The 21,525-nt window shown below is 39.5% G+C and overlaps 1 protein-coding gene across 1 annotated transcript; it reads right to left on the bottom strand.

Annotated features, from left to right (window-relative positions):
- Positions 1-5,901: 5,901 nt before the first annotated feature.
- On the bottom strand, positions 5,902-21,321 carry LOC137997773 (uncharacterized). Its single transcript, XM_068844013.1, has 6 exons — positions 19,100-21,321; positions 18,896-18,996; positions 12,017-12,881; positions 7,991-8,335; positions 7,228-7,273; positions 5,902-6,495 (listed from the first exon to the last, which is right to left on the bottom strand). Exons 3-6 carry the CDS (start codon positions 12,453-12,455, stop codon positions 6,432-6,434), a joined length of 894 nt encoding a protein of 297 aa, XP_068700114.1. The 5' UTR covers positions 12,456-12,881; positions 18,896-18,996; positions 19,100-21,321; the 3' UTR covers positions 5,902-6,431.
- Between the last annotated feature and the right edge of the window lie 204 nt (positions 21,322-21,525).

Below are 21,525 nucleotides of genomic sequence, written 5' to 3'. Positions count from 1 at the left end.
CATTATCATTATTATTATTATTATTATTATTGTTATTATTATAATAACATGATGTTCTGGCTGTTGTCATTGCCGTCTTTTCTTCTGTTAGGCGAGTCATAACAAATGACCAAAGGCTAACAGAATTATCTCTTCTTTACATTTCCAACACTTTCCTAAATATCCTTGGCAGTTCCCAACAAGGCAGTTTTTTGCATTACTCCAACATTTAATGGTATCCCTAACTTTTCAATCCTTTGGTGACACTTCCAAGGGCTCCTATCACTACAGGTACGACTTCTACCATTTGAGTTTCCACAATCTTCCGATCTCTCTCTTCAAGTCCTGGTATTTTTCCACTTTTCCCCTTTCTTTTTCCCCAATCTTACATCAGCTGGTACAGCAATATCGTTGATTATTCCCTTCATTATTATTATTATTATTATTATTATTATTATTATTATTATTATTATTATTATCATTATTATTATTATTGTTGTTGTTGTTGTTGTTGTTATTATTATTATTATTATTATTATTATTATTATTATTATTATTATTATTATTATTATTATTTCATAGTCATACTGCTCAGCTTAAGTATTTAACAGCTGGTAAAATTGTGGTGTCGGGCAACAACAATTGCCAAGGAACACCAAAATGTTTCTTTTCCCTGTCCTTTACATTTCCAATACTTTTCTTAGTATCCTTGCTGATCCCAGCAATGCAGACTTATGAATTAAGGTAATTGATGTGTCTACTCCTATGCCCTTTAAGTTGCCCTTCAGTCGCAATGGCACTGTTCCTAAAGCCCCCAATACAATTGGTACGACTTTGGTTTTCACTTCCCACATTCTCCTCAATTCTCTGGCCAGATTTTGATACTTTTCAACCTTCTCGGCCTCCTTTTCTTTTGCTCCACTGTCTTCTGGAATTGCCACGTCTATCATATGACAGCTTTTCTTGCTTTTGTCAACAAGCACTAGATCCGGCCTCCTAGCCTCGATGTTATAAAGGACCTTGTAGTTCTCATTTTCTAATTATTATTATTATTATTATTATTATTATTATTATTATTATTATTATTATTATTATTATTGAGATAATGCCCGTAGACGAGTGTACTATGTCTTCGGTTAATTAACCCTTTCGCTTCCAATAGTGCCACTCATAGATTTTACTCAGTCTAACGCCAGACGATTTTACTTGTCAATAGGGGTCCTTCTCGGGGTTTTAAGGGTTAATTAAGCCGGTCATCAAGCCATTAGTCTGGGAGCAAATGTCATAAAATAAGGTCCCGTGTGAAGTTCGTGCTGAAAGCAAGCACCTAGTATAAAAGTGTTCATTAGGTCCTACTAAACATGAAAAGTTTTGGTGCCAGCTTTGCCACTTGCTCAGACGGCTTTAAAGGGGGGGTTAAATTCTGACCCATGAAATCCAGCGTGAAAACGAGGCTAAAACGCATAATTCCTCATAACTTTGTTAATAACAGATGAAAATACACCAAACGTGCTCACATGATTGGGCATGATCCTCCCTGTTGATTTATGCTAATTTACATAGGTCACGTGACCTTACGCATGAAAGCGAGGCTGAAACACATAATTTACTATAAATTTGTCAAAAAAATCCTTATCATGCCAAACTTGCTCACCTTAGTCAGTCAGACATCTTGCATCAATTGGTGCCACTTTGTAGTGCCACGTGACCCCATACATGGAAACGAGGCTGGATTGCAAAACACGCCAAAGGAAAACGAGAGCTAAGGTCATCAAAGTCAAAGCTAAAGACACGATCATCGAGTTAAAGGAGGACAGAAATCTGTTTGCTCGTTTGGCGATGGTGTGCAAGAGCCGCCCAGAAATTGACATCCAAGAGGTTGTTGGCTTATATGAGTTCACTGTTGTCCCAAGATCTTTGTTTGCACGAGAAGGTACCGTGTTGCATTGTTCTTGCAAGAGTGCCCTTATGCATATCCTAGAGAAGGCAGGTGGCCCTAGTACTAATACACAAGAAATCACCGCAGGATTCAAAGTCGCGATTGTTGATGGAATGGCCGAAGTCCAATCACATGACAAGCCAGGGTGGATCAAGAACTGTAGAGACTTGGCTGAACATTTCACGAATCGCTTGCTTGTAAAGTATAATGATTTACAAGAGCTCCACATAATCTTCGACAGATATGATGTACCATCCTCACTGAAATCAGCAACACGAGTCAAACGACAAGGTGGCCATGCTCCCATTTATTATCGCATCACTTATTCTACCCACATCGCCAAGGTGCCGATGAAGAAGCTTCTTGCTCATTCAAAGACCAAGGGCGAACTTACTACGTTTCTCGCAAAGAATGTGAAGGAGGATGCTAATGGGAGACAAGTCGTTGTGGCATGGGGAACGGAATGTGAGTCAACGCACAGAGACGTCAGGCATTTACGAAGTACACAAGAAGAAGCCGACACGTATATTATTTTATATGTTCTGGATGCCTCTGTTCAAGGTGCTACCCAACTCTCTATATATTCTCCTGACACTGATGTTCTTGTTTTTTGACTCTCCGACGGTATCCAGATTTGTGCTCGAACTCTTGCTTTGTTACTGGGACCGGCAGTAGTCGTAGAGTTATCAACTTGAAGTCAATAGCAGACGCCCTTGGGCCCACTAAGACGGCTGCGCTGCCAGCATTTCATGCGTTGACCGGAGCAGATGTTACTGGGAGTTTCTCTGGAAAGGGAAAAGCCACTTGTTGGGATGAGTTTGACTCCTATCTTGCAAGCTCTTGCTAACCTCGGTTGTGGGGAACAGCCAGATGACGGCACAAGAAGTGGAGTGGAACAGCTGGTTTGTCGGATGTACCAACCAAAGACAGACATCAAAACTGTCAAAGCCCTCAGATGGTCCCTCTTTAAGAAAAATCAAGCTGAGTCTGAGAGGCTACCGCCCACACAAGCCGCTCTCCATCAAGCCATACTGAGAGCGCACTACCAGCTTCTTGTTTGGAACAACGATCATGTAGCAAACCCGGTGTTGCCCCCACCAGAAGGCTATGGATGGCAAGATGAAGATGGAAAGTGCGTACCAGTCATGACAAATCTTCCACCAGCTCCAGAGGCAATTATACAGCTTGTCCGATGCAAGTGCGCCAAGTCCCGTTGCTCTAACAACCGTTGTCAGTGTCAAAAAGCCGGACTTGACTGTACTGATTTCTGTCTATGCTCTGAAGATTGCCAGAACGAGTATGCTGAGAGTGATGATGAGTATGATGAAGACGAAGTCGAACAGGAAATTCCATAGGAATGGACAACAGAACAATGTATATAGATATTCAGTAAGACTTTCATGACTGTATATATAAAATAGCAGTAGTCGCTATTTTCACTTTCTGCCCTTGTTCCAATATACATGCGAAAATGAATACATGGAACCAGTATCATAAGTTGGCAAAATTATTGATTATGTGTACAAGATAGATTCTCAAATGGAGCCTCCGCAGTATTTGCTTTATCTGTCTCGTCCCCTGTGCTATGGGCCATAGGACAATGATTAGTTGAAGTTTTTTGTATCTGAACTCGGATAACTAGATATGTATCTGCCTAGTAGTTGGCAAGACAAATGCCATCCTACACGATGCCACCAGATATATCCAGCCTCGTTTCCATGTATGGGGCCACGTGACACTACAAAGTGGCACCAATCGATGCAAGATGTCTAACTGACTAAGGTGAGCAAGTTTGGCATGATAAGGATTTTTTTTTGACAAATTTATGGAAAATTATGTGTTTCAGCCTCGCTTTCATGCGTAAGTTCACGTGACCTATGTAAATTAGCATAAATCAACAGGGAGGATCATGTCCAATCATGTGAGCAAGTTTGGTGTATTTTCGTCTATTCTTAACAAAGTTATGAGGAATTATGTGTTTTAGCCTCGTTTCCATGCTGGATTTCATGGGTCAGATTTTAACCCCCCTTAAAAGCCGTCTGAGCAAGTTGCAAAGCTGGCACCAAAACTTTTCATGTTTAGTAGGTCCTAATAAACACTTTTACACTAGGTGCTTGCTTTCAGCACGAACTTCACACGGGACCACATTTGCTCCCAGACTACATGTGGGCCCCGAATAAGCTAATCCTGAATTACTGGAGACGTATTTATACAAAAGTTTCCACAAAGTTTTTTTCTTTCAGTTTTGACTCAGACATCTTTTTTACTTCAGGATAAATTAACATTATGGATTTTTGACGGGCAAAATTCAAACTTCGGTCGTCATTTAATCGAAGATTAATGTTAATCGGTCTTGAACAACTGGGCCCTGGAAGTTGATCAACAGCGATTTCGATTTACATAAGAAGTGAAATATATACGACATAACATGTTTTTCAACTACGGATTACATACGATGATTTCATTTGAAAATGCACGATGAGTGCAGTTACGAAAGAAACGTAAGCATTTAACTGTGTTATTCAAGTATGCCAACCACTGGGCCCAGTTGTTCAAAAGCCGATTAACGTTAATCCCAGATTTAAAATTAACCAAGGAGTTTATTTCTCTACTCCCAAATGCTGTTCAACGCTGATATTCGGCAAAACTTTACATCGGAGGAAGTCAATCTTGAAAAACAAAAATAAGCAAAAGAAACTTTCACCAAAAAGTTGAAAAAATGAAACAAAAGTTTACGCTAATCCTGGATTAAGTTAATCGGCTTTCGAACAACCGGGCCCTGGACCATAAAACCTAAACTGGTTCCTCTGATCAAAAAAATCATTTTTTTTTCCTTTGGATTTCAAAACTACGTTAACCTAACACTAAGTGACCCAAGTTTTAAGCCTTAATTTCAAAAAGACACTTGTTTATTTTAACTGGAATTTTCCTATTTAATGGTCGCCATTACTAACTTTAAAATCTTGAGAGAACTGGATCGGGGAGAAAATGACATCAAAGAGAATGCAATGCGTGTGTACGCGACTGAATTAATATGCAGCACGGGAGTTTCGGGCTTTCAGATTTTTAAGCCCGTGTTTTGCATACATATTAAACTGCGTTTACACGCTGAAATTTTAAAGTATTGAGTAAAGAACGTCACCTTTTCCTAGATGCAACCTTCTGAGGTCTGGCGGACCATGAAATCCAAAACTTACACTCAAAGTAAACAGCCGTTAGATAAGAATCAAAGCTCAAAATTTTGCCAGGCAGGTGTTAAGCAAACACATTTTCAAAATCTGGAGAAAAAAAAGGTAGTGATTTTTTTTATCTTTACAGCTCTGGTTAGCGGCATTAATAACAATAGGTGAAGTCAAAGATATCTTCTCCACAGCCAAGCACAAGGCCCCACTATTCGGGGATACTGTAGATAACATTAAATCAAATTCAAGTAAGTTAAAGTAATTGTTGGTTTTGATTGGATATTTATTACATATCAGTTGGTAATAGTCAAATACATCCTATTGCTTTTTAAATTTATAGAACTTCAAGTCTTTGAGCGGGTAAATATTTCAAACATGTACATAACGTATACCATGATATTGAGGAACCAAACATACTATTGCAGTAGCGCTACTGCAATAATTTGGACATCAAACTAGTTTTTTCCTCCTTTAAGATAGACAACTTGCTTGGTGTGAAAGACCCTATCCCTGGTGGGCTTCGTTCACGTGTGGTTTATAAGTTTGCATGTGCGGGCTGTAATGCCTGTTATGTCGGCGAAACAACCCGGCATTTTTCCACACGCGTGCGTGAGCACTTAGTCACTGATAGGGCCTCTCACATTTTCAAACACCTACAGAATTCCGAACGATGTCGCGCCCTGTCTTCAGGGGACTGTTTCCATATTTTAGATCACGCCTCCACGACTTTTCAACTCAAGATAAAAGAGGCTTTTCATATTCAAAGAGAACAACCTTCTCTTAATCAACAACTGCATCACGTAAATCTAAAACTATCCTTTTAATTCTCACATTGTCACGTTTTATGTACATTCCGTTGTTACTGGCATAATTAGCTCTTTTTCCAACTTATAAATTCAACTTAACGCTTTGTACATTATTCAACTGAAGAAGCTATGAAGCAGAAAAAGAACATATTTTCAGTCCAAAATATGTATATACCACGTCTATAATTATGAAATTTGGTTGGCCGACATTCTGTTCCTACAATTTCTCTCTTAGAGTCAATAATGAATGCTGCTTACTCAAACGTTTACGTTATCACTAATTTAAAAAAAGAAGATTGGTGCACACTAAAAAACAGCCCAGTCGCCTAGTACAATAAGCAGTAGCACATTTACTCGCTTTACCAAATCGATATTTTACAATACACTTTTGTTTGACAGATATGACAGATATACGAATATACGCATCCTAAAGACATAACAAATAAAACGTTCTTCGGAACAAACGCTGAAAAGAAACTTGAAATGACGATACGCTTTTTTCACCAGACGCAAGTCTGTTGAAGGTCACCTTTCACCATAACACATGACAACTTTGTTGAAGGGGACGAAAATTGTGCGGTTTGGTTTACTGAAATATATAAAAAAGAAAAGCATAATAGAACAATTGAGTCTGTGCGATACTCGCTCTGAATATCATTCCAGACAACTGAAAAGTCTTCTGTCGAATTGCTACTTGCAAGCAACCACGAGGTTGAACCATTGTGAGTTGCAAGTGATAAAACAATGAGCACATGCACCACTATATGAGACAGTTCAGTAAGAGCACAACAGAGACATTCCGCCCATGATTCATTCCTTGGGAAAAGAGAGTGCCTATGCTGAAAATAAGTTTTCGATCGAAAGTTTGGGCTCTCCGCGTTGCTTTTGTGAAGAGAAAAGCCACACACACTTATGGTTTGCCTGGAGTGGTTCGGATACGTTTTGGTCCTTTTTTCCCATGTCTGAAAAGTTTCCGGCAGCGAAACAAAAAGAAACCATTGGTGACCGGTCCCGCGAACACTACCCTACCCTGGGTGCCAAAGGAATTTTATTCTTCCAAGATCCGAGAGAAGTCTACGGTAACGGCCGTGGACACCTAGAGGACTTCGAAAAAAGGAGGCATTTAACCAGAAGAGGGCCATTTCAACCTACCGAACCACTCCATTACATCTGATACAAGATTGTCCCTCGCTTTGTTAAGAAACAAACAACATTACCGTGGAGATCAATTTGCATTCTACAAATAAAAGTTGTTTGAGGAAAAACACCGAATCAAACGAAGACGTAGGAAAAAGAAAGGATAAAATGAACCTTTGCTTACCATGTGAATAAGCTCTGTCCATGAGAAGGTCCATAGTGCTTTCCTTCTGCGGAAATTTTAAGTCAGTTAATAAAATAAAGGAATGACTATTATTTTAAGGAGAAAACAAGAATAAAGGAATGAAAACCCATGTCCTACTCGTCAAATACTGGGCCATCGTGGGGCTAGTAGTGAGTAATAAATATTCTAAACGGAGTCGTTTTGGACAAAACGGTACAAACAGAGAAATCGGAGTTGTGGGGCGAGCTTCCAGAACATCAAAAGGCTAACATCTGCCTTTTACATAGGCATGTTTCTCTAAGCTTTTCTTCCTCAACGTCACGAGAAATTTACTAATATAATGCGCAGCCACACCAAGGAGCACTAAATTGAATGAGCTGAGCTTTTACTGTTATATTGCAAACGAATCGCAAAAGGTACGCAAGAAATCCTGTTTTTCATCCTTAGTTATAATTCAGGGAATGTTTGTTTGCAAAACTAAGTACAACTTATGGCAAGGTTATGAGTGAAATCGTAAAGCAAAAATCATGGTATTATCCCACAATTAAAACTTAAACATCCCACTAAACGACGATCCCTCGACACCTTTCTAAGCCACCATGTCAACATTCACTAGCATGACCTCTATACGATGCAGGTAGCGGGTCACGGGTTCGAATCCCGTTGGAGCCACCTGAATTAAAAAAGTAAGATTTGCCTAAAACGAGGCATCCAGGTAGGAAGGGATACATGCAATAAAAACAACATGGCGCCCAACATTTACCTTGACCGGATCCCAGTTCTATCCCGATGTATGTTTCATGGCGACCCGGAAACGAGCCAATATACTTCACTTTTCCTCGGGAAAGCCATCCACGTGACCTAGTAAATAGTACTTCCATTCCTAATGGAATGTCGCTACTAGATCTCGGTGCAAAGGGTTTAGCAAACAGTTTGTGATGAGATGGCTGGTAAGATGTGGTCGTGAGCTGCGAAGAATCCGCGGTGGTGGAATAATTCGAAGAGGAAGAATGGCGGTCATCATTGCCCTTGGAATAATTTGACGTCATTCCTTGTTGTGAGGTGCATAAATCGTCACCTTTGCCACTGCAGAGATCGTGCACAGATCCTGTTTAAGTGGAAAAAAATAAAATCAACGAAATAAGTCATATCCTGCACGTACTGTGGTGTACGTGTCTTTTTCTGTTCACGCCCTTGCTGGGGCGTCTGGAAAAGTTAGAATCCGGAATCCCGAACTGGATGCGGAATCCGGAAACGGAACCGGAATAGGAATAAGAACAAGCAAGGTCGATGATATCCAGTTGTTTTATTTCAGCTAACAAAGTTGAATGTTATATTACACACTTTAAACTGCAAAATTGATGTTTTCGGATATTGTTGTGACCACAAACTTCGTACCACTGGCGTCACTCCTGTTTTGAACGGCTCAGGTTACTAGAATGATTGAAATTGAGACTCCACCTTGTCCCTTGGTGGCGTGGGAGCGAAGTTGTTACTGAAGCCATGGATAAAAGGAGTCCAGAAAAGAAAAGTAAAGACAAAAGAAATTCACCTTATTTATTCGAATAAAATGTTAAGGTAAACAACGCATTGGAGATCAAGAAGAGACACGGAAAAGGTGAGCACTAACCTGCGTGGCAGGCGTTCGAAGGGGAAGGAGAAGGGAAAGGCAGAACGGCAGAAGAATGAGGAGGGCGCGCGTGGAAGAAGGGGAGGACGCAAATTTTTTTTTCGATTTTTTTTGCGTTTAGATTCTAAACGTAAAAATCGTGATTGGCTAGCTAGAATTAAATTTGTGTCAATCACCACCAACCTACTGTGGTTGAATTAAACGCCATTCTCTTTTCGAGCTCTCACGTAAACAATATCAAACTCCCCGTCAACGTTGTCTTTTTGATCAGATTCATAGCGTTTGGATATAATTCGAGATTATCGCAAAAGCTTTAAATTTTTCTTATACACACGTGGCAAACAAGTTGGGAACAATTTTCGAATTTTTTTTATGGATTCAAGCCACATTTGTTAGTCGTTCAGTGCCCATACAACACGAAAAGATTTTTCTTTTCAGCGTTGGTCTGAAAAAATTCTCACAAGATTTTGAGACATATTCCACCAGTAAATTTCTTTCACAAACTCGATACACGTCGTTGAAAGGTTGCTCTGTTTTTGGGCGACAGTGTTTAGGTTTCGCACTACTCTCCACCACGAGAGTTTTTAGAAATAATGCCGCCGTAAACAAAATGCCTGCGTGGCGCAATTTTTCTGTGAACGTTTTTGATTGGATGCCATTTGACAGTAAGAGATTTCGCAGCTGCCTTAATTAGCTGCCTTGTGTATGCATATTAATTAGGGGGTCTTTTCACGCGCGCCCTCCTCGTTCTCCCGCCGTTCTCCCTTTCCCTATGAACGCCTGCCACACAGGCTAGTGCTCCAATGCGGCGAGATCTGGAAGGCGAGGTTCATAGGTGTTTACCTAAACATTTTATTCCAATAAATAAGGTGAATTTCTTTTTTCTTTTACTTTTCTTTCCTAGACTCCTTTCATCCATGGCTTCAGTAACAACTTCGCTCCCACTCCACCAAGGGACAAGGTGGAGTCTCAATGTCAATCATTCTCGTAAATTGAACCTTTCAAAACAGGAGTGACGCCAGTGGTACGAACTTTATCCTCAAAACAGTATCTGTAAGTATCAATTTTGCAGTTTAAAGTGTGTAGCATAACATTCACTTGTTTAGCTGAAATAAAAATATTGGATATCATCGGCCTTCCTTCTTCTTATTCCGGTTCGGTTCCCGCTCCGATTCCGGATCCAGTTCAGGATTCCTGCCTTTCCAGACGCGTGATTTAACCATCTTGTTCAAACTCCTTGATGAAGCCTGCGTAATCAGACGAAACTGGTCTAAGAAATAAAAGCAAATTGACAAGATCTGTTGCTGTGTGCTGCTCACTAGTATTTATTTTTAAAAATGTAGACTTTCAAATTCCATACTTGATCCTTTAAAATGAAGAAGTGAATTAAAAAGAATTTGTCTTTAGGTTTCTCATTACCACCTACAGGAAGGTGTTACCTACGCCAAGGTCGCAGTGTCATCATATTATTCTTTGCACTGGAAGACTAATAAATTTAAAGTACTTTTGGAACTAACCAACATCCACGAGTTTCCATTTGGGAAAACATTGCCCCAGAATATATGTACATTATTACAGTTGCTTATCCGAGATTGTGATCCATGCACAACCCAAATTTACAGAAATTTAGAAAAATTTAGAAACCCTGTTTCGTTTGAAATTAGTTGCAAGATCAGATTATGGACTTTCACTATGCCAAGCAATCCTCATTTCCTATCTGTTGCATCTGTTTGTGAGTTAAATTTTGAGTATTAACTTCTACTGGACCGCTCACTTCCTATCAAGCTATAGTGAAGGTAGATTCCGCAGACTGAATGATACTAATAATAATAATAATCATCATCATCATTGTCATCATCATCATCATGATCATCATCATCATCATCATTATCACCCTTTGCATTCTTTATTGCTAATCATCTGCAACGCAACTGTGTTTTTGGTTTAATTAATTGGTACAAGTTTGGATTGTGTCACTTATAATTAGTCAATTTTTGTTCACTTAAACATTGGATTCTGATTCCGATTTTACTTGCTTATGTATTATGCAACCTTTGCCTTGTATTATCAGATAAAGTAACACTGTAATTTGTGTACAGGAACATTTTACATTGTGCTTTATTTGATTTTGTTACCATAATATTAGTCGTTCTACACTGTAAACTGAGAGGCAGAAAAGCATGCGAACACCTGAAACAGTTGTGGAGTTTGATTATTATTCATTTTAAGGGAAAGCCAATCAGACATGAGAAAACTTAAAACTGCGAACAGAAAATGTTAAATAAGGTTAAATAGTTTGTAATTTTTTTTTCTCGCATGTTGTGAACGTTTCATTTCAGGTCTTCATATTTTTCTGAGTGTGGCAGCAAGTCTCCGCCTAACATTGCTTCTTTCCCAATCCGTGCACATATTCCAAAGGTAATTCAAAGTTGCTCTCTCGATAATGCCCCACAAGTCGGTGTACATACTGAGTCCTTATTACAAAAGTTAATAAGAAATGCTCTAGAGTGGGATAATTGATTTTAGTTCAGATTATTAAGAATTTGTCAAGACATCTTTAAGTGTGGTCAGAGTAAGAGATTTGACAGTAACTTCATTAAAGTCACTACAAATTAATTGCATTTTTCATAGTCAATGTTTGCTTTTTTTTCTTTTGCACTGAAAGTTACGTCAAAGCTTTTCCTGTCGATTAATTATCATGGATAAAGAATGTGGAGAAAAAGCCACGATGATAAAAACATTATTCAATTACTAAAAAGCGTTACTCGCAATAATTGTATCATTGAATTCAACTTTTAGCTTAATTAATTTACTAAACTTTCTGTACTTATAGTGATGCAATTGTATGTTACTGGTGTGTAACTCGTATGTAGAATTATGAAGTTTATTCTGTTGTTAATTTTTTCGTGCTGTGGGTCTTGTCTTTGCGGGACTTCGTGGGGCTTTATTGATCTTAAACATATGATACAAAGTCTTGTCTCTCACAAAAAAAATACCACCTTGTGGTCTCTCTCTGTCTCTCTCTCTCTCTCTCTAGTTACAGGAAACTCAACACTGGACAATATGTGTGTGTGATGACGTGTAGAACAACATTTAACCGTAATGAAAGAAGAGATGTTTTCTCTGATGCGAAAATGCTAGGAAAACATTTTAACTGACCTGCAATTAAATTAGAACTGCCAGATGTGGAGCCAAGGCTGTCTATTAATTGATGCAACTCAGCTAGCTTATCTTTTGTGACTTGAGCGTTCTCTTGATATGCTGTTTCTAGGCCTTGCAGTTTCTCTTCAATTGCCTGAATCATAGGAATCTTTTCTTCAAGCAATCCCCGGACACCTTTCAACTGATCCATTCCTTCTTTAGTTATAACTTTCAATTCATCTAAGGATTTCTTAACATCTATATCGCTTTTATACCAGCTCAGGAGTTCTTCTACATTTCTTTCGTCCTCTGCTGTGAGGGGTTCCTTTAAAAATTTATCAATGGCATCCTGCCACTCACGTTTCCTCACAGGGCTGATTTGGCCTGCAATTCTAACAAGGGCTCCACTTATTTCCTGCCACAGCGATAAAAAGTCGAAGTCATCTATTATCTCCATGTTCCCATGGCCATATACTGAGTTGCGGTAATACTTAATTCTTGCCAAATCTGCCGCTAAACTGCGGTCTGTATTGGTTGGCAGAGCATCCCAGCCTGTGGCAGGAGGGGTGAGGTTGCATATTGTTCTCAGCAACCTGAACAGTAATGTAACATCAAAATCTACTGACTCACCGTACACCCCTGGGGAAGGGTAAAGACAATCCCACTGTGGTTTGGTGAGCTTTGCTGATTTGAGTTGTTTCTTTGTGTCTGGCTTTTTTAGTATTGTAGGAAGATTACTTGGTGGACAAAACACATCAAAAATCTCTCTCAGTAGCGTAGTGCCTCCACTTATCAACAAACGTGCAATACGTTGAAAATTTGCTTTTCCAGTTGTTGATCAAAGCACTTCATCTGGGTCTGCCGTGCTGGCCATTTCTGGCATCTTTGAATAAAGAATAATGTGAATGTCATGACAATGTCAGGGAACAAAACTCCGGTGTGTGGGTGTGTGCACGTGCACATGGGTGGGGGAAGTTACTCCCGGAAAATGGTATGGGTGTGCGGTCTGTGTCTAACTAGTAAAACCCTCATTTTACTCCCTACCAATGACGTTTATGTGATTTGTCTTTTTCCACAACAAAGTAGATAAAAGAAGAATAAATGTGGTAATCTGGCCTACAATGCTAAAATGAAGCGAAGAGATTAGAAACAACCAAATAGACCATTTTCGTATTCTCACGGCTGGACTGGTTCTAGCATGAAATGGAGGCTACTGCGGGCAAATATTTTCAAATGCAAATTAATTTGCCCGATTTAGTCTCCATTTCATGCTAGATCCAGTCCAACCGTTAGAATACGAAACTGGCCTATTCAGGAATGGACTTGCATAAGAGGAAGATTAGGCAAACAGAAGTGACCTGTTTTCCTCTTAAACTTAATATCTTGACACTATCATATTTATACAGTGGTCAGTACTTTTTTCTCTCTGAGAGAAAATTACATTTGTAGTTTAATAATCTTGAAGAGACGACTGTACTGGCATGTGTAATGTTCAAGGAGAAGGCGTGGCTCAGATGGCTAGTGCGCGGCTTTAGGAGCGAGAGGTCCCCGGTTCGATCCTCGGTCACTTCAACGTCTGTTTCGACTTTCCTCTGATCCGTGTAGCTATAGCTTTAAATCCCCTTAAAAACGGAGCACTGACAGAGGGAGGGGGGTAAAGGGCGCACCGTCGGCTTCCATTGATACCAGCCTCGTAGCTGAAGGAACTACCGACGTTAAATAAAGTGACTTTACCTTTAGTCCTTTCAACAAAGACATATCCGTGTTATGTTCTAGTTTTAACCACAACAACGACAACCTTGAACGAGGCATCAAGGTCTAATTTAAATAAAAACAAAAGAATATCTAAATGGCGGCCATTTTGGAATAAGGTGTATATGTATACATTTTTTTTAAGGTGATTCCTTAGTAATAGAAGCTGTCGTAAGATTTTCTTTAAACTTTTCTCAGTTGTTCCCTACATGATGGTGAATCGAAATGTACAATTTTAAAAAAACGCCACCAAGCTCGCGTTCGTTTGCGAGATATGACTTGCTCAAGTTACTCATTTCATCATTGCGACTTCATCTATCAAGGACAAGTTTGTTCCATCGGTTCACGCTACGTTTTGCAGGAACAGGACGCACAGGTTTGACGTAATTCTTGAAATAAGAAAACAGGTGTATTGTATTATACAAAAGGAATAATTTAACGTTTGTTTTATGGCACAGGCACACGTCTTGAAAAGGCACTGAATACAAATATTCCTCGGGTGTGTGATCTCGAGGAGACAACTTTGTGTCCACGAGTGATGGCTACGAATACTTTTTTCCCTGTAAGTTTTTTTTCTGACGTTAATTTTTTTTTTTTTACAGCATAAAGAGGAGGAGTAAGATTTTAAAAAAAAAAGGTCACCAACCTCGTTTAGGAGACAACAGAAAGCAAACCAAGCTCGACCCCTCGAACAACACGATAGCGCGGTTTCACTTTCACTCTCGGACTGAAAGGACACTTTAGCATCATCGAGGCTATCACTCGACTTTTTGTTTTGCAAGAGTCTAAAAAAGTTTCCCGTTTTGCTCTTTACTGCTGTGCTCTGAAAACGGCCACTTCTTTCAAGCGAGCTTTCTCGCACCAAATTGAAATGATTTTGGCCACGTTCGATATATCAATATTCACACATGGCTACGAGTCTTTATGGTTAAATTTAAACATTATTTTGATTAGAAATATCCGTTGAGACTGGTGAGACAAAGAAAACAGAACTGAGCCGTGAAATTTGACCATAAAGCCTCTTAGCCACGCCTGAATACGAACGTGGCCCACACTGTGTTATGCGCAGAACAGTATGCGTAGTGCAATACTAGGGAATCACCTTAAAAAATGGATAGAGTACAGGCTGCCCAAAATAACCATTAAGGGCTAAAAACATAGGGCAGCCTAACTTTGGTTATTAATAAATGTAATTAAAGGGTCAGGTTACACACACGCACACACACTACACAAAACAAAAAATGAGAAATAGCTAGCAAAAAAAGAAAAGCCACAAAAGAAAGCTAAGATTAAACAACGGAAAGCTAGAAAAAATATAGTTTTGGTAAATCTGCTTGCAATTAATATTTAGCAATAAGAATTGACTTAAACTTTTCCTTAAAGCCTTTCACAGAGAGAAGGGTGATGTCATCACTTATATGATTCCAACCTTTAGCCCCCTGGAACCTTATGTTGAAAAGTCCATAATTTGTTCTGGCTTTTGGGATAGCATAGGTCATCCTGGAGGACAACCTAGTGTTATATCTGTGTATATTACTAACGGAATTAAAAAAAGGTATCAGAGACTGAAGGCTTTTCGCGGCTCGGTAAATATCCACCACTAGCCACCTCCATTTCGGTGAATAGTTGTTTTAGTACATACTAAAATAGTGAGATAATATAGCACAAATAGATGATTTTAACTCCTTTATTCCTACAAAGATTACAACATTTTCGAGAGCAAATTGCGCACAAATTGCTCGGAGGTGAATAGCAAAGGATATCCGGAGTTTGAGTAGCCAATCAACGCTATCCACTGTTTTAGTATATACTAACGGAACTTACACATGAACACTGAAAGTTGCAGGGTAATGATATCAGACAGCTTGATAACATTCAAGTCTTTAAATAAAGGACTTGAGTGTTCAGTGAAGCTGAAGAAGGTCACTATTCTTGTAGCTTTCTTGTAAATAAAGGTTGCAAAGTTGACTGATATGCATTACCCTAAGCAATTATACAATAAGTAAAGAATGGCTCTACTAAGGCATGATACAGGCTCAGCAACGTTTTTGCGTTTAGGAAAAAGCGAAGCTTAGAGAGAATACCTATAATTCTTTTAATTTTTCAGCAATATAGGCAATGTGGCTCTTCCAACTAATATTTGAATCTCTATAAACTCAAAGGTATCTAATGGAAGGTTCTTCAGTTAGTGATTTATCATTTATAAATGGCATAACCTTTTTGGGAATTTTTGTAATGGATGAAAAATAACAAAGTTTGACTTTTCAATATTTAGTGAAAGCGTACATGTATTTGCAGATAGCCAAATAAGTACTTTTCCAAGTTCCCTGTTACCGGTAATTTCACTTTCAAGTATATTTATTAAGGTCCTTATACTTAAAAAATAAATTTGCATCATCCGCAAAGAGGTGAAAATCCAATAGTTGGAGCAATTGTGAAAGTCATTTATACATTTATAAATGAGGAAAAAGAGTGGCCCCAGTACTGATCTCTGAGGCACCCCACAAAAGACTGTTTACACGTCAGAAATGACGGATCCAAGTGATACCGAGTTCTGTTGCTCGGATGTGAGTTAAACCAGTCCTTAACAACGCCTCTAATACCATAGTATTCAAGCTTTGTGAGCAGAATGTTGTGATTAACAGTACCAAATGCTTTGCTGAAATCCAGGAATATTCCGAAGAGTAATCATGATCTTCAATAGCTTTGGACCTGGTCAGTAATACTGAGTACTGTATGATCAGTTGAATGATGTGTGCAAAACCCAAACTGCTTGTTATAAGTAAGGTGGCTTTTGTCTAAAAAGTCAACTAACCGATTGAACATGGGTTTTTCTAACAACTTATTAAATATTGATAGAAGAGAAATAGGCTTATAATAGGCTACTTTTGAATAGTGCAGCGACAAAAGAACAAAGTCGAGGTTTAGGGGAATAGTTTGCATTTTGTTTTGTTCAAAACAAAGGAAAATGCAAATTATTCCCCTGAACCTCGACTCTGCCTCTTTTGTTGCTGCACAATTTGAAACTAGCCTGATTACGTAATGACTAGCGCTACTAATAATTATTATTACATGGCATCTGACAGGATGCGATGATGCGGATTCACATAATTCCCTAAAATCTGCATCCTCCGCATAATTATGATATTTCCCGTATAAACAGAAGAAGTGCCTGATATTAGTGACAAACATAAAAGCCAAAGAGATTGACTGTTTTGAAACGCTTATTCAGTTTTCCTGAACATTGAAGATCGATTGAACAAAACACGGCGCCATATTTCAGATATTTCGTTCGCAAGATGAAAGGCCGTAAGCAGTTTCCACACATTTTTCGGCAATGAGCCTGGACACTAGAACCTGTGTTACAAATACCCTGGGGTCGAATTTTAAAAAAAATTCCGGTCGCAATTTTACGGCAAGATACAGCTGTATATGAAAATTGAGGTGCAAGTTATAGTCGCAAATTAAATTGTATCATTTGTAAAGTAGGGAAAATAGGATCCCGCAATACATGTGTGAAAAAAACCCCGCTGAAAATGGTCAATGATCGAGGGAATGGATCGCGGTCCAACCATATTACAATTTTGCTCAATATCTCCAAATTGAGACAAAATTCATGACGAGAAACAAAATATTTTGTTATCGTTTTATTTATTTTAGCAAAAGTTGCGGCAAAATGCCAAATGCTAACCCTTTTATTTCAACGGTGAAAGCTAGTCCCAATCTGGAGGACAAGATGGTTGTTCTTATTGTTTTGTCCTCCAGATTGGGAATTAACTGAAAGAGGGCTATTGGCGACTCCTCCATATATTTTAATCACAAAGGGAAAAGATTCAGAGACAAATGTGACTGTATTGGTTGCAATTTCAAGTCCTGATTTACCATAAGCATGTAAATACATTGGACGGACCTAATTATTAGTTTTATAAATTGTTTAAATTTCTGCATTATTTCGGCATAATCTTTAATTGTTTTTCCGCATCCTATCAGAAGCCCAGAATAATATTACATAAAACGTTACACAAAGCATGATTACCGATTCGTGAATTGAACTGTGATATTTTTGATAGAGTATTCTTGGTTTGCACTCACGTGATTAGACGGGCTTCTTGGTGTACAAAACAAAAGCAAAATGTCACTCGTCTTTTTGCATACAGTCGAACCTCCGGTTGCAACCACCTCTCTTAAGCGACCAGTTTTCCAAAATACCAAAAGTTCTTAAGTCAAATCTCTATATTTGGAACCTCTCGTAAGAGACCACCTCTCGTAAGCGACCGCAGCCACTTTTGGAGCTAAAAGTTTGAAATTTTCCTTTGTTTTTAACCTCCAGTAAGCGACTAATAGAGCGAAAATTGGAAAATGAGATGTTGTAACATTATCGTATTCCTGGCTAGAGTAAGAAATGGAAATTTTTCAATGGGAAGAACCGCATTTTTTTCTCGAAATTGACTTTTACATCAATAAATTATTGCATCTGTATTGGTGCATTGGGTAAGACTCGGCAGTTACCACATTCTAATGAGGAAATCGTTACGTTTGACCCATTATGGTCTAAGCTCTCGTAAGCGACCACCTCCTATAAGCGACCACCTAGGCTTGACATTTTGGGTCGTCGCTGACGGGAGGTTCGACTGTAATAATAATGCCAAGTTGCCAAAATACTTTTTCGCTATTGTTCAGTACACCAACGTGGCGGCCAATGACGTCAGGTGCAAAGGCAAGGAAGGATAACCACTGGTCATAACTCTTGTTGAGTCGATTTTAATATTAAGCTTAATATTAAAGCTAGACGACAAAACACTGCGCCAAGTAAACATGATAAACTCTTTCAATAGTTGGGCATGAATACGCTGATTCAGCGACAATTCTTGTTTATAAGACAAAGCGTTCAACAAACTGGCGTAGAGAACACACTGGTTCGGATATTTGGCATGCTGGCCGAGTGAACATACTGGTTTGATTAATAAAGCCATTAGGACTCGGCCAGGTGCGAATGCTAAAGCTGAGCAGTCCGCACACGAGTCGATTGGTGAACACGTTGCTTTATAAATCAACTTTCTATTCAACTATTCACAGTTTCATGGAAAAACAAAGCAAATAAATGAAGCAAAACAAATATCATTCAGCAATGTGGAAGAATCTTACCATCAAACACTGCCATTGAATAATTTTAATTCCGTCATAATTTCATGGCGAAACTTGTACTTTCATGTCGTTGACGTAAATCTCAGGTTGCGAACGGCTACCTAAAATGCAAAACATTTCAAACATCTCAAAAATTAAAAAAAACGTGTCGCTTTGCGACCAAGATGAAGACGAAATTCTGCCCATTTTTTTGACGTTGGCTACCTGACAGGCATACCGTAAGAATATGCGGATAAACTTGAGTTTAGAGCAAGCATATAATATGTATATATATAACAACGCTAAGATGGCCTCAATAGCAATTCAATACCAAAGAATCAGAACTATTTCCGGTAATGTAAGCCTGAACAAAAAAAGTCGGTAAACGATTGTCTCTATTAACCAACCAGTTAGTAACAGATAACCACATTTCGTCACGTCCTTCCTCTTATAAAGAGCAAGACAATACATGCGTATAATATTGATAACACTAAACAAAAGAATACTTGTGGTGCTACAAAGAAAAAAAATCAAAGAGTTTGTTTCGATTTGCATAGCGTTCAAAGTCAGTAGAGTGTAAAAGCTCGGAAGTCAATGAGGAACAAAGTCACTCCAGCGAGCAGGAGTCTTGTGGATCCGTTGAGATCAGCGAAGGCCTTGCATTTGTGTAGCTGGTTCGTGATCTTGAAGTGCCGGGTCGCAGGATGTCAACAAAGAACTTGAGGAAATTTATCATCAAGCCTTCCCATCAGTCAGCGCTAGCCGCTGGCAACAGATCAAGCACGCCCCTGCTCATGAGCCAGTCCTTCAGCAACTATGGACAACCATACGTGAAGGATGGCTCTCCACTCGTATCACATCACGACCATACACGTAGGACTCGAAACGTTCACACGCGAAAACAATCGGGAGCACTTCATTTTCGATCTGAGCATAACGTGTTTCTCCGTCGGATATGGCTCTGGATGCATAGGCTACGGTCTGTCCATTCTGCAACAAGGCAGCACCTAACCCGACCTGAGAGGCATCACATTGAAGCGTCACTTCCCCCTCCAGGTTGTAGTAACGCAAGACTGGTGTGTCAGCAAGTTTCCAATGCATCTTGAGGTCAACCGCTGAGATATGATCAGCATAAAACACTTCCGAATTACTATCTGTGGGTTGCCAACAGCTTGGACAAGTTTACGTGCGTCGCTGTCTTTGCCGTCCTTCTTCTTGCTGCCACATTTGAGCGCAAAATGTGACAACTTTCCTCATTTCCGACACGTCTTGAGATACGCGGGGATAATTTTCTCTTCTTGCGGTCATGTTCGGTACCGCAGCTCCCGAATTCTTTTGTGGATTCCTTTGGGTGTTTCTTGTATCTATTCTGTCGCTAATTTGGCTTTTACTGTAGTTCCATCGCAGTTTCCGACGATTTTTATTTGGGCCAGCATGCTCTCAGACGCTCTGCAAATCTCATCAGCTTTGTCAAGTGTAAGCTTTACCTGAGGCTTCGTCTCTCTCAACAATCGTTTCCTGACTTTGTTGTCACGAATTCCAAATACCAATCGATCGCGCGGTATCTCAGGGTAATCTCCTCGAAATTGCAATTATCGGCTAGCGCTGTGCGGTACGTTACCGCGGTTGAACCTCTCGAAAAGGATGATGTTCGCAATATTCTCCGAATTTCTTTAATACTGGCTTGATCTTTCTCGCATCACCATCATTTTCGCTGTCGTTGAAGGTTGAGTACACCTCTCGTGCTTCTTTGCCAATCACCGTGAGAAGGATGGCGACCTACACTTCCTCTGCCTTTTAGTGGGGTCTTTGGCGAGAGCATAATTTTCCCATGCTAGCAGGAACTTCTTCCATTTCTCTGCGGCGTTTGCGTTCTGCGTCGCGGGAGCGGATGGCGATTGTAATGCATATCCCGATGCCAAATTGTCTCCACTATGTTCGGATAACCTCTGTGTAATATTGTACAACTAAACCTTCTCCACCCGCTGCCACCATGTAAGAATGCGCGGATAAACTTGAGTTTAGAGCGAGCATATAATGTGTATATGTACAATAACGCTAAGATAGCTACAAGAACTTAAAAGGACTAATTCAGTACCAAAGAAGCAAAACTATTTCCGGTAATATAAGCCTAAGCAAAATGGTCGGTAAACGATTGTCTCTGTTAACCAAACTCTTATCAAGTTAATGCAGTTAACAGATAATCAGATTTCGTCACACATCCCACTTAAAGAACAATTATGTTCACGTCAACTTTCCATATTGACAGAAGGTACATGTAAAGGCCAAGACATAGGCTGCTTTCCAATTGACTTTGTGACCGGGTTCAACCAATCAGAAATAAAACCGAAACCAACCGTGGCTCGCGCGTGCACATTTTCCCGCGCTTTGTGTCGGCTATGTGTAATTACTTCGAGTTTTGATTGGTTTACTGGATTGTCTCTGTCCTTTTTGATTGGCCAAAGTAATTACTTTGGTTTTGGTTTTACGACACTCAATTGAAACTGGCTCTAAACTAATCTAGATCATAGGTTTACCTGGGGGAGCCAAACGACCCTTCCGTCCACGTTGGGTTTTACTTGGGTTACTTTCTATTGCTCCCGGTCACTTCACCACGAAATTTCCCTGGGTAAAAAATACAGGGGCGGAGC

This window comes from Montipora foliosa, chromosome 3 (assembly GCF_036669935.1).
Source record: "Montipora foliosa isolate CH-2021 chromosome 3, ASM3666993v2, whole genome shotgun sequence".
NCBI classification, from domain to species: Eukaryota; Metazoa; Cnidaria; class Anthozoa; order Scleractinia; family Acroporidae; genus Montipora; species Montipora foliosa.
Note: the sequence above shows the minus strand (reverse complement) of the source record. Positions and strands in the feature narration are given on the sequence as shown.